The 12,590-nt window shown below is 44.4% G+C and overlaps 2 protein-coding genes across 3 annotated transcripts in view; both read right to left on the reverse strand.

The window, feature by feature from the left end:
* LOC307157633 (membrane-spanning 4-domains subfamily A member 4A-like) overlaps positions 1-12,590 on the reverse strand; it is a gene marked incomplete at its 3' end in the record, with an annotated part of 283,411 nt that overhangs the window by 51,645 nt on the left and 219,176 nt on the right. The window lies entirely within an intron of this gene.
* On the reverse strand, positions 1,447-6,185 carry LOC307157488 (uncharacterized protein). 2 transcript variants are annotated; one of them, XM_079869405.1, is made up of 4 exons: positions 5,632-6,185; positions 5,405-5,455; positions 5,174-5,305; positions 1,447-4,970 (listed from the first exon to the last, which is right to left on the reverse strand). In XM_079869405.1, the coding sequence occupies exon 4, from the start codon at positions 4,178-4,180 to the stop codon at positions 1,976-1,978; it is 2,205 nt and encodes a 734-aa protein (XP_079725531.1). In that variant the 5' UTR covers positions 4,181-4,970; positions 5,174-5,305; positions 5,405-5,455; positions 5,632-6,185; the 3' UTR covers positions 1,447-1,975. The 2 variants fall into 2 exon arrangements, with proteins under 2 accessions (XP_079725531.1, XP_079725532.1); XM_079869406.1 differs by lacking the exon at positions 5,405-5,455 and having other exon boundaries at positions 1,453-4,970; positions 5,632-5,702.

A 12,590-nucleotide genomic window follows, 5' to 3' on the forward strand; every position in this document is an offset into this window, starting at 1 on the left:
GGAGTGGCTGTATCTCCTAATTAGAAGGTCGTATTGAAGCATGGGAGAGGTTAATAGAAAGGTCCGGATGAGGCCTTTAAGTCTATTGTGCTACAATGTGAAGAAAATCCAGCAAAACGCACCGGCGTGTTTGCCGACCTCAGACAGATGACCTCATGCCTTTTTAATGCCATTTTTATTGTTTGCCATGTTATTGTTTGTTCAAGCGTGACAACCGTTTTCTGTCACGCAGTCTGGCGCGCGTCTTTCTCTCTCTCTCTGTGTGTGTGTGTCACATAGACAGGACATTCAAGGGCAGCGCGTTTAAATGCATTCACATGAATAAGAGCAGGATTATATAATGTAACGCTACCCAAAGGATGACAAAAATGAACGAATGCTGCGTTTTGCATTAAATATTTTAACGCGTAGTTTTTTTAAGCCACGTACACAGACAGTAATCAACAATTATACTATACTAAAGAGACAGTGCTTGGACAAAACATTGCATCTCAACAAATCATCTGCACAAAAAACGCAAAATGAGCATCAACAGCGGATGTCGAGCTGATGAGAGAAATTGACTAACGTTACACCTTCGATTTGTGGCAGTCAGACTGCATATGAGATTTTACGGCGTTGATTCCCATTGTAGCTACCCAACTTAAATACCTTTTTACATACGCTGTAAAATCCTTCTTTATTTTGACCACCAACGGGCTGCAACCAAGTCCTAAACTGTTTGTCTTCCTTGCACTTTCCCAGTTTTCTGGTCTAGTTTTATTCCTGTTGTTCCTACTGTTTAAAATGCCCGTGTCATCTCCGCATCACGGCAACTTTGCTCCGACCGGGCGGAGGCAATCACCAAACTGGTTCGTCGTGTTATATCCGCTAACGTACATATTTTGCGATAGCAAATAAAAATAATTAATTATGAAGGCTATATTCAAATAAACTGATAATATAAAATTTTCTTCAAAACGATAATTTTTTTTAATGCATGTAGGATTACAATTTAATGCTTTTTAATGGCATTTAAGGCCTTAATTATTGCAAAATCCATTTAATGACTTTTAATGCTTTTTAATGCCCCGCGGAAACCCTGACAGAGGGTTAACTTTGCCTATAAATTCATATTGCCCATCCTAAGTGATCATGTTATTAAAGCTAGATAGTACAGTAGTGATGGGGAGTCGATTCTTCGACTCTGAATAGCCCAATCCTAAGGAAAATAGGCCCACTCTTCTGGAAATTGCCACCACAAAATCAGTCACTTTAAGTGCAAAAAAAATCTCCCTCTCTCTCACTCACACACACACACACACACACACACACACACACACACACACACACACACACACACACAGAATCACAAAATCCAGGTGGGACTTATAAAAATTATCTCATGAGTGCTTCAAATCAAGCATTGTTGGGGAAATGCTCATAAAAAGGTGAGGAAAAGAAATTGCCACAATGTTTCTTTATTCTGTTATTTATTTATGTAGGATGAAGAGATAAAGATCAAGGATCAATAACATGATACACTTAAAAAGGTATTATTTTCATTCTAGATGTATTATTTTAACATACTTTTGAGTCACATGTAATTTATACAAAGTTACATGTATAGACAGCTCAGAACTCATTATAGTTGTCACGCTGAGGCAAGGATGAAGCAGAGAGAGAATCCAAGTGCAAGCATACATTTAATTAAACAAACAGGTAATCCAGGCGGAACACGGAACTCAGGACAAGAACAGGTAACAGTACATTAAACAACGACCGACAACCAACAACTGAAGCACAGAGGTTTAAATACACAGACAAACAAGCTAAACAAGATAACAAGGGGGTGTGGCTAATTAGAAACACCTGGGAGAACTAATAAGCAAGAAAAACTACAAAGGACTACAAAACATGACACAGAACAGGAAATAACAAAAGTGCACACAAGACAAGGGAAACACAGGACAGGAAACATTACATAGCCCCCCACCTAAGGAGTGGATTCCAGACACTCCTCAGAAGAGAAAAAAAAAAAGTCCAGGAGGGTGGTGGGTCTGATCCGGGGGCGGGACGGGGGGCTAGGCCCGTGGAGCGGAAGAGGGCCTGAAGACTCCGGCAGGGCAGAAGGCCAGGGCGGAGCAGGCTGTGCAGGCGGCCAGGGTGGAGCAGGCTGTGCAGGCGGCCAGGGCGGAGCAGACTGTGCAGGCGGCCAGGGTGGAGCAAGCTGTGCAGGCGGCCAGGGCGGAGCAGGCGGCCAGGGCGGAGCAGGCGGTGCAGGCAGCCAGGGCGGAGGCGACCCTTCAGGCGGCCAGGGAGGAGACGACCCTTCAGGCGACCATGGCACAGGAACAGACACCGGCTCAGAGGAGACCATCTTGTCCGAAGACACCGGCGTGGAGTCGGCCATCTTGTCCGAAGACCCCTCGGGCGGCCACGGCGGTGAAGACCCCTCGGGCGGCCACGGCGGTGAAGACCCCTCGGGCGGCCAGGGCTGAGACGACCCTTTGGGCGGCCAGGGCGGAGATGACCCTTCGGGCGGCCAGGGAGGAGACGACCCTTCAGGCGACCATGGCACAGGAACAGACACCGGCTCAGAGGAGACCATCTTGTCCGAAGACACCGGCGTGGAGTCGGCCATCTTGTCCGAAGACCCCTCGGGCGGCCACGGCGGTGAAGACCCCTCGGGCGGCCACGGCGGTGAAGACCCTTCGGGCGGCCACGGCGGTGAAGACCCTTCGGGCGGCCACGGCGGTGAAGACCCCTTGGGCGGCCACGGCGGTGAAGACCCTTCGGGCGGCCACGGCGGTGAAGACCCCTTGGGCGGCCACGGCGGTGAAGACCCTTCGGGCGGCCACGGCGGTGAAGACCCCTTGGGCGGCCACGGCGGTGAAGACCCTTCGGGCGGCCACGGCGGAGAAGACCCCTCGGGCGGCCAGGGCTGAGACGACCCTTTGGGCGGCCAGGGCGGAGATGACCCTTCGGGCGGCCAGGGCAGAGACGACCCTTCGGGCGGCCAGGGCGGAGACGACCCTTCGGGCGGCCAGGGCGGAGACGACCCTTCAGGCGGCCAGGGCGGAACAGGAGACCACCCCTCTGGCGGTCCTGGTGGATCGGGCTGGTCCGGAGGTGTATTGCCCCCCCCCAAAATTTTCTTGGGGAGGCTCCCCGGTAAAGAGTCCTGGACCAGCGATGAAGAGGGCTTTGAGCTGGGCAGGACCAGCGGCGAAGAGGGCTCTGAGCTGGACGGAACCAGCGGCGAAGAGGACTCTGAGCTGGGCGGGACCAGCGTTGAAGGAGACTCTGAGCTGGGCGGGACCAGCGTTGAAGGAGACTCTGAGCTGGGCGGGACCAGCGGTGAAGAGGACTCTGAGCTGGGCGGGACCAGCGGCGAAGGAGACTCTGAGCTGGGCGGGACCAGCGGTGAAGAGGACTCAGAGCTGGCGTGAATTGCAGGCTCGGCTGGACTGGCTTGAAGCTCTGGATCGGCAGAAGTGACGTGAACAGTCTCTGGATCAGCAGAAGTGACGTGAGCACTCTCTGGATCAGCAGAAGTGATGTGAACAGTCTCTGGATCACTAGAAGTGACGTGAGCAGTCTCTGGATCACTAGAAGTGACGTGAGCAGTCTCTGGATCAGCAGAAGTGACGTGAACAGTCTCTGGATCACTAGAAGTGACGTGAGCAGTCTCTGGATCAGCAGAAGTGACGTGAACAGTCTCTGGATCAGCAGAAGCGACGTGAACAGTCTCTGGATCAGCAGAAGTGCGCTCTGAGCTTGATGGGACCAGCGGCGGCGAAGATGCGGCTGAACTGGACGGGACGTGAAGATCAGGTGTTGACCTTGGGTGCCACGGAAGGAAGCTCTCCAGACATCTGGAGAGTGCCTCTCTCCAATCCAGACCGGAGAGATCGGGGAGCTCCCTCGGGTCGACCTCCTTAGCCCCCAGCCGGTAACACACCTTAATTGCCTCGTCACCCAGAGAGCAAGAGGCAGCAAGAGGAACAAATCCCCAGGTGTACTGGAACAGATCGAGGCTATCCAGGGCCAAGGCCGCGATCTGTCCAGCAAACTCCCGGGTCAGGCTGTGAAAATCAGGCATGACACGAAGAGACTCAGGCTTTGCAGGCATGACGTGAAGAGACTCAGGCTTTGCAGGCATGACACGATGAGACTCATTTAATGCTGCTGGATTCATCGTTTGGTCGGTCGTTCTGTCACGCTGAGGCAAGGATGAAGCAGAGAGAGAATCCAAGTGCAAGCATACATTTAATTAAACAAACAGGTAATCCAGGCGGAACACGGAACTCAGGACATGAACAGGTAACAGTACATTAAACAACAACCGACAACCAACAACTGAAGCACAGAGGTTTAAATACACAGACAAACAAGCTAAACAAGATAACAAGGGGGTGTGGCTAATTAGAAACACCTGGGAGAACTAATAAGCAAGAAAAACTACAAAGGACTACAAAACATGACACAGAACAGGAAATAACAAAAGTGCACACAAGACAAGGGAAACACAGGACAGGAAACATTACAATAGTGTCTCATACTGATTTTTATACAGTAATCTATAGCAAATTTCTAACGCACATTCCTCTTTAACACAGGTTCATTTGACTGACTCTTCATGATTTTCATCTTAAATCATACGCTGAACGTTCAGAATTATTGTTATCACATTCTGCAAAGCTCCTGTTCTCTTAAGGGAAACAGTATGAAACCACTGAAAGAGTTGCGATTATTCTGGTCATCATATATCCTCCTGCCAGACCAAAGACTCACATAGACAACATCTCCAACCTCCAGGATCAACACAACTCCATTAGAGGAGTTTAAATCACCCTGAGCCTGATATTCATGTGCTACAACCATACGCTCTCCATTCTTAACAATGAATGCAGATGCTGTAGTTCCTCCATGACCAAATACAGATACTCTGAACATGTACGCTCCTTTCAGTGGGGCTGTGAAAATACCTAAATCAAATAACAAGAGATACAGAATCAGATGTTTCCTGTATGATTGCTTTATTACCAAGTACACTGTGTAATAGTTTAGAAAGATGGCAGATCATTTAATTCTCTTATACACATTACACAACTGCAGAGAGGTCTGAATGGAGCAGAAGAGTTTTCATTACAATAAACTGAGTTTTATGACTCATTTCATTGATAATTACCTGTAATTGGGTTGTAGGCGTTCCCTATGTTTGTCAAAACTTTTCTGTAGGTTAGTGTGAAGTCAGTGGTAAAAGGACCAATATATCCACTGCCAGATTTCATCAGTGCAGCTGAAAAAGCTATTTCTCTGTCTGTTATTGAAAAACACAAGCAATATTCTGATATATATATTACTGAATTACACTGAGAATGTATACACTGAATTTAACATCATTCAGGCACAATTTCACCTCTATTTTCCTTTCTCAACTCCACTTGACTCAGAGTAAGATTTGAGATTTCTGTGAAGGAATAAAGATTCCGTTAAATGACATTGAAACTGCTTATTGTAATAGATAGATAACACAATTTACACAGGATACACTTAACTTTACACTAACATTTACACTATGCAATGTATTCCATTGGTTTTACTTTGAGGATCATTGATAAAAGAGTGAATGTTTTGGTGAGGTACCATCATTTTTCTTATTCATCTCTTCCAGGATAAACGTCTGTTGTTCTCTCAGTCTCGTCTCTAAAGCTCTGATGTTTCCTTTCTGCTCTGTAACGGTGGCGGTCAGTTCTCTGTTGATGGTTTTCTGCTCTGTAACTGTAGCGGTCAGTTCTCTGATGTTTGCTTTCTGCTCTGTAACGGTGGCGGTCAGTTCTCTGATGTTTGCTTTCTGCTCTGTAACTGTGGCGGTCAGTTCTCTGATGTTCACTTTCTGCTCTGTAACGGTGACGGTCAGTTCTCTCAGCGCTGCATGGATGTCACTGAAGCACAGATGGCAGTTTTGTTGGCTGTCAGTTGAAGCTTCATCTCTCAAAGTGTCTGTTTGAGGTGGATTCTGTCTTCCGTCCTCAGATCTGAGCTGTTGACTGATCTCATTCTCATTGAGTCCTCCATCTACCTGATGCTGTACGACACACACAAAGGTTTCCAACAGCAGCAGTAAACATACTAAACCCTTCATTCTTCACTGATGTTTGTTTCCAGCTCTTGCTCTGTCGTCCTCACAGCCTCTCATGTTGCTTTTATAGTGTCCTGATTTACTGTCTTTTGTACATGATTTACATTGCCCCAGATAAATAAGTAGTTCAAGTTAATGGTTATTCATAATCAAAGGGATTTTCCGGGTTCAGTAGATGTTTATCTCTATTCACAAAATTTGTGGCACTGTTGATCTCAACAGAAAATAACTTTGACTTGGTTTAACCCTCTGGGGTCTGAGGTGTTTTTGGGGTCCTTGAGATGTTCTGACATGCCCTGACATTTGTGCTTTTTTCAGTTGCTTATAAACATATTAATGGCAAAGGTGTAATTACACTCTATTTAGCACAAACAGGGCTACGATAATATGTGAGCAACATGTATCTACATGTTTGTATTTTTGAGAGAATAATGTTTATGCATGGTTATTGAAAAAACTAAAAATGTTTCTGAAATAAGGCCACAAAACACATACTAAATATGTATCCACAAGACTTCTGACTAATGCATTTTGTCGCCTAGAGTTTTTTCTTCAAAATTATCTGAAAATCATCCTGCCTAATCATTCACATAAAACAATACATTGATTTAAATTTTGTAAGACACTTTTTGTTTGGAAAGGCAATATGCGCAGGGGCGTGAATGATCCAACACCATCATGAATAATTAGTAGTTCACACCTGAGAAGACAACGACTCTGCATACATAATGAGCCTTTCATTCAGGTGTGTCACTGAGCCACAAGAAAGAAAGCAAGGACAAAAAAAAAAAATATATATATATATATATATATATTTGGGGTGTAACGATTCGTTTTAACAACGATTCGATTCGATTCGCGATTCATGATTGTCGATACGATTCAAGGACGATATTGGTTCATTTAGAACGATACGATCCGAAACGATTCATTGACTTGAAATCGATTCAGTGACTTTTTAGCCAAAAATTATTGTAAGGTAATCAGGTATCAACTAATTATGGATATAAACAAACAAGTAAAACACAAATTAATGTCAAATGCATTCACATTTTATTTTAATAGGTAGGACTGAACGATTATGACAAAAATGATAATTGTTGATTATTCCCTTGAAATTGTAATTGTGATTATTAATTACGATTATCACAACATTGAATGATGTTTTGAATAGTTTGGCTATGGGACCCACATTTCCCCATGGTCATCAAGCCGCGACCCACCTTTTTAGGAATTTTATAGGCCTATTATAATACATTTGTTTACACAAAAATTGTTGACACACAAGTTCTGTCCGCCTTTACTTAACAAAAAAATAAAAAATAAGAATATGACAAATACTGATAGACAGTAGGCACTGCGAGGTTAAGCTATAGCAGTCCCAAACTAGTTTGTTTTAACCCTCTAAGCGCCAAAGTCGCAAAATTGCGACAAGACGTCATACTTGATAAAACAGGCTGCAGATCCTAATATGGTGTAATATCTCATTTGTATTCCCTACCACTAGATGGCAGACATGTAATACTTTGATTCAAGACCAAAATGACGTCATGTTCCTATTCAAAGTGTTGGAGAAAACAGCAGAGCAAGTGAGCGATCGTGTCATTGATGCGGAAGCAGTTCATGCAGAGTGTCTGAGTAAATTGTGAGATTTGTGAGAGAAAATCGTCAAATGGCTAATAAAAACTTGTACCGTGAGGATGTGTTGCAAATGTTATTCGCTGATTCTGACTCTGAAGGGGAATATTTGCCTTTTGGAAATGACGATCGGCCGTCTAATGATCGCGCCTCTCCCGGTACATCTTTGCCGCGCAGTGGTATCGCCCGCTCCTCTCCCGGTACATCTTTGCCGCGCAGTGATGCCGCGCGCGCTTCTCCCGGTACATCTTTGCCGCGCAGTGGTGCCGCGCGCGCCTCTCCCGGTACATCTTTTCCGCGCAATGGTGCCGCGCGCGCTTCTCCCGGTACATCTTTGCCGCGCAATGGTGCCGCGCGCGCTTCTCCCGGTACATCTTTGCCGCGCAATGGTGCCGCCGCGCAAGGCGCGAGTGTTCACGAAGCGCAAACAGATCATTTTGACCATTTGCCCAACGGGGATGGGGGTGGCAGGGGTGGACGTGGTCTTAGTGTACATAGGAGAGCTGTTGCTAGAGGTAAAGGCAGCAGGGGTAGAAGAAATAGGGCTGGAAGTAGCGATAGCTCTTTTGATCCAGTCAGAGCGGCTCGAGGTGGGAGTGGCCGAGGTAGACGTGGCCGTGCTGTGCGTGGGAGAGCCGGGAGATGTGGTAGAGGCAGCAGGGGTGATCTGGCTCTAAATAGGGATGGAAATAGCGATGACAATGGTGGCTGGGGTTTTTTGAGAAATGAAGAAGTGTATCAGGACTGGATCAAACGCTTTGATGAGCCTGTTGGTTATCTAGGAGAGAGAGATTTTAGCCAGCAGCCATATCACCCTGTAGCCCAAGACTGGTTGCCCACTGAAGCTAAGCAGGGCTGAGCCTGGTTAGTACCTGGATGGGAGACCTCCTGAGAAAAAACAGGTTGCTGCTGGAAGAGGTGTTAGTGAGGCCAGCAGGGGGTGCTCACCCTGTGGTCTGTGTGGGTCCTAACGCCCCAGTGTAGTGACGGGGACACTATACTGTCAAAGAGCACCGTCCTTCGGATGAGACGTAAAACCGAGGTCCTGACTCTCTGTGGTCATTAAAAATCCCATGGCATTTCTCGTAAAGAGTAGGGGTGTAACCCCGGTGTCCTGGCCACATTCCACACATTGGCCCTTACCAATCATGGCCTCCTAATAATCCCCTTACATTGAATTGGCTTTATCACTCTCTCTCCTCTCTCCACCTATAGCTGGTGTGTGGTGAGCGCACTGGCGCCGTTGTACTGTGGCTGCCGTCGCATCATCCAAGTGGATGCTGCACACTGGTGGTGGTTGAGGAGAGACCCCTGATATGATTGTAAAGCGCTTTGGGTGTACAGTAGTACATATGAAAGCGCTATATAAATGCCTCATTCTATTCTATTCTATTCTACCAGTGCTGCACCCTTAGACTTTCTGTCCCTTTTTCTGACTGATGACTTCTGGAACCTAATTACAAATGAAACCAACAGATATGCTCATCAGTTTCTAAACTCCCAACAGCTGAAACCCAATTCCAGATTTCAGAATTGGTATGATGTCTCTGTCTCAGAGATGAAGGCCTTCCTAGCACTGCATTTGTGTATGGGGCTGGTAGAGATGGCAGAAATTGAGGATTACTGGGCAGAATTTTGGCCAACTTACACACCTGGGTTTGGCAAAGTAATGTCTAGGAACAGATTTGAGATCATTCTGTCTTTCCTCCATTTCACAAACAATAGTGAGTATGTGGGGAGGGGTCAGCCAGGTCATGACAGGCTGTTCAAAGTGCGTCCAATAATTGACCTGATAATACCGCTTTTCTCAGCCGTTTATGGTCCACTCAAGGAGCTTTCTCTGGATGAAATGACCATAGCATTCAAGGGAAAGTCCACCTTGAAACAATACAACCCTAAAAAACCTGACAAGTATGGCTACAAGGTGTATGTTTTGAGTGAGGCCAGCTCAGGTTATGTTTTGCAGTGGTCCATGTACACTGGCCAAAATGCTGATGCTGATGCTGATGCTGATTTAGGTGCCACCCATCTAATTGTTCGTCAGCTGATGGCCCAATACACAGGGAAAGGGCATGAGGTGTACATGGATAGTTACTACATATCACCAGCCATAGCAAACGAGCTGGCACATAATGACACTGGGATGTGTGGGACAGTGAACTGCAATAGGCGTGGTATGCCGAGGTGTCTGAGACAAACTGAGTTGCCGTTGAGCAAAGGAGATGACCCAGTGTTCATGAGACATGGCAAACTGTTAGCTTGTGCATGGCACGACACAAAGCGTCTCACTATGCTCTCGTCTCTTCATGGGAACTCATGTGTTCGGAAACGTATCAGGTCAAAGCAAAGCGACACAGGTTTTCGTGAGATAAACAGACCTGTGTGCGTTGACAGGTACAACACCTTCATGGGAGGAGTAGACACTTCTGATCAGAGAATGAAAACCTACCTCTTTCCACACCGTTCAAGGAAATGGTACAATCGCATCTTCAATGCGATTCTGAGCATCAGTGTAGTGAACTCCCATATAATTTACTCCAAGTGTGCACCTGGTCCGCACAAGCCACTGAAGGCCTTCATCCAGGACATTATTACTGCTTTGCTTGAGGGCTATTCCAAGAGGGAAAGCAAAAAACCAGGAAGGCCTTCAGTGGAGGGGGGGGAAATGCCACAGAGGCTCACTGAGCGCCACTGGCTCCGCGTTGCAGATGATCGGCCAGATTGTGTCGTTTGTTCTGATCGCGCACGCTCTAAGGGCCGCCGGCAGACAAAGTACAGGTGCAGTCAGTGTGGGGTAGGTCTTTGCGCTGTGCCATGCAATGAGAGGTACCATACTCTCAAAAACTATAAACTGTGTCACCTAGATACCTGACTGGGCAGATAGCTGGTCAACTGATCAAAAAATAGGCACATGCATTTTACTATGGCATAGTAATAAAGTAATAATGTACTATAGTTACTTATAGTTTTACTGTTGATTTCCTGATCTTTTGGAATGAGGATAAAAAGACCAAAACAAAAACAAAAAAACACTCCATATATATTTTTTCCTGAATATTACTGATGAACTGATCAAAAAGTAGGCTACTGTTCTTTATCTAATATGTGTTCACCTACTAAAGTATTGTAATATAGTAATAATTTACTTTCTCCTATTTTATTGTTGGTTTCCTCTTTTCCGATCATTTGGAATGAGGATAAAAATAAAAAATAAAAAATAAATAAAAAGCATGTAAATAAATTCCAACATCAATTCAATATCAACTATTTCTTGAATATTACTGATGAACTGATCAAAAAGTAGGCTACTGTTCACATGTGTTTTACTACTAAAGTATTGTAATATAGTAATAATTTACTTTCTCCTATTTTATTGTTGGTTTCCTCTTTTCCGATCATTTGGAATGAGGATAAAAAAAATAAAAAACAAAAAAAAACAAAAAATAAAATAAAAAAAACATGTAAATAAATTCCAACATCAATTCAATATCAACTATTTCCTGAATATTACTGATGAACTGATCAAAAAGTAGGCTACTGTTCACATGTGTTTTACTACTAAAGTATTGTAATATAGTAATAATTTACTTTCTCCTATTTTATTGTTGGTTTCCTCTTTTCCGATCATTTGGAATGAGGATAAAAAAATTAAAAAATTTTTTAAAAAAAAGCATGTAAATAAATTCCAACATCAATTCAATATCAACTATTTCCTGAATATTACTGATGAACTGATCAAAAAGTAGGCTACTGTTCACATGTGTTTTACTACTAAAGTATTGTAATATAGTAATAATTTAGTACTTTCTCCTATTTTATTGTTGGTTTCCTCTTTTCTCATCATTTGGAATGAGGATAAAAAAATAAAAATAAAAATAAAACATGCAAATAAGTTCAAACATAAGTTCAATATCTACTATTTCCTGAATATTATGAAATTCAAGAGGGCCGCCCCCTGATGACGTCATAATATGCAAATTAGATGAGTATATTTACACCCCACGTAAACTTTCAGTCATCCCAAACATTTTTCTAATTTACAGTAGATCTCTATCTTTAAGCCCTTTCAAGCCACATGCTTTTGAAATTTTGATGTCAAAATCCAGCATTTTTTCAAAAAAACCTTGGCGCCTAAAGGGTTAATACAATCTTGGTATGAGCCACCACAGTCATAAAAATATACAAAATAACCAGTAAGTGGCATTTTGTTATGGAAACAAACAACAATTAGGCTACCATGGTGATACACAATACTTAGAAGAACTGGTAAAGAAACATGGAAACTGCTCCTGATAAATAGCAACACACATGACGTACCAATAACGTAATTTATTGGTATTTTAATTGTATTTCTTAACTTACTAATTTACGACGTTGCATTCTCGTATGACTTTAGTGAAGTGATACAGCGCACGCCGGCGCATTTGCGCGTGCGATTGAAGAGTGCGCGCTCCTGCAGTACAGCGGCTGAGAGGACAGGCAAATCTGTTTTTCTCTATGGTTTTTCCAAGGGTGCAGGGATTTGTATTATTTTGAAGTACCCCCGGACGCCGCCATTGGCTAACGGAACCCCACCTGCAGTTAGCATCCCATTGACTCCCATTCATTTTGGCGTCACTTTGACAGCGAATAACTTCACATCTGAGGCGTTTAAAGACTCCATTTGTCCATTATTTAATTCTAAAGAAACACGAAAATGTATAAAAGGCTCCATTACCTTGTATCTTACGTTATGGCCCTGTAGAAGCAGTTTTTGTAAAAGTAAGCTAACGATTGCGTCACAGCCACGCGACTCTCTGTCGCACAGTAGAGAATTACCGTATGG

Source organism: Squalius cephalus (assembly GCF_949319135.1).
Source record: "Squalius cephalus genome assembly, chromosome: 4".
Classification (NCBI taxonomy): domain Eukaryota; kingdom Metazoa; phylum Chordata; class Actinopteri; order Cypriniformes; family Leuciscidae; genus Squalius; species Squalius cephalus.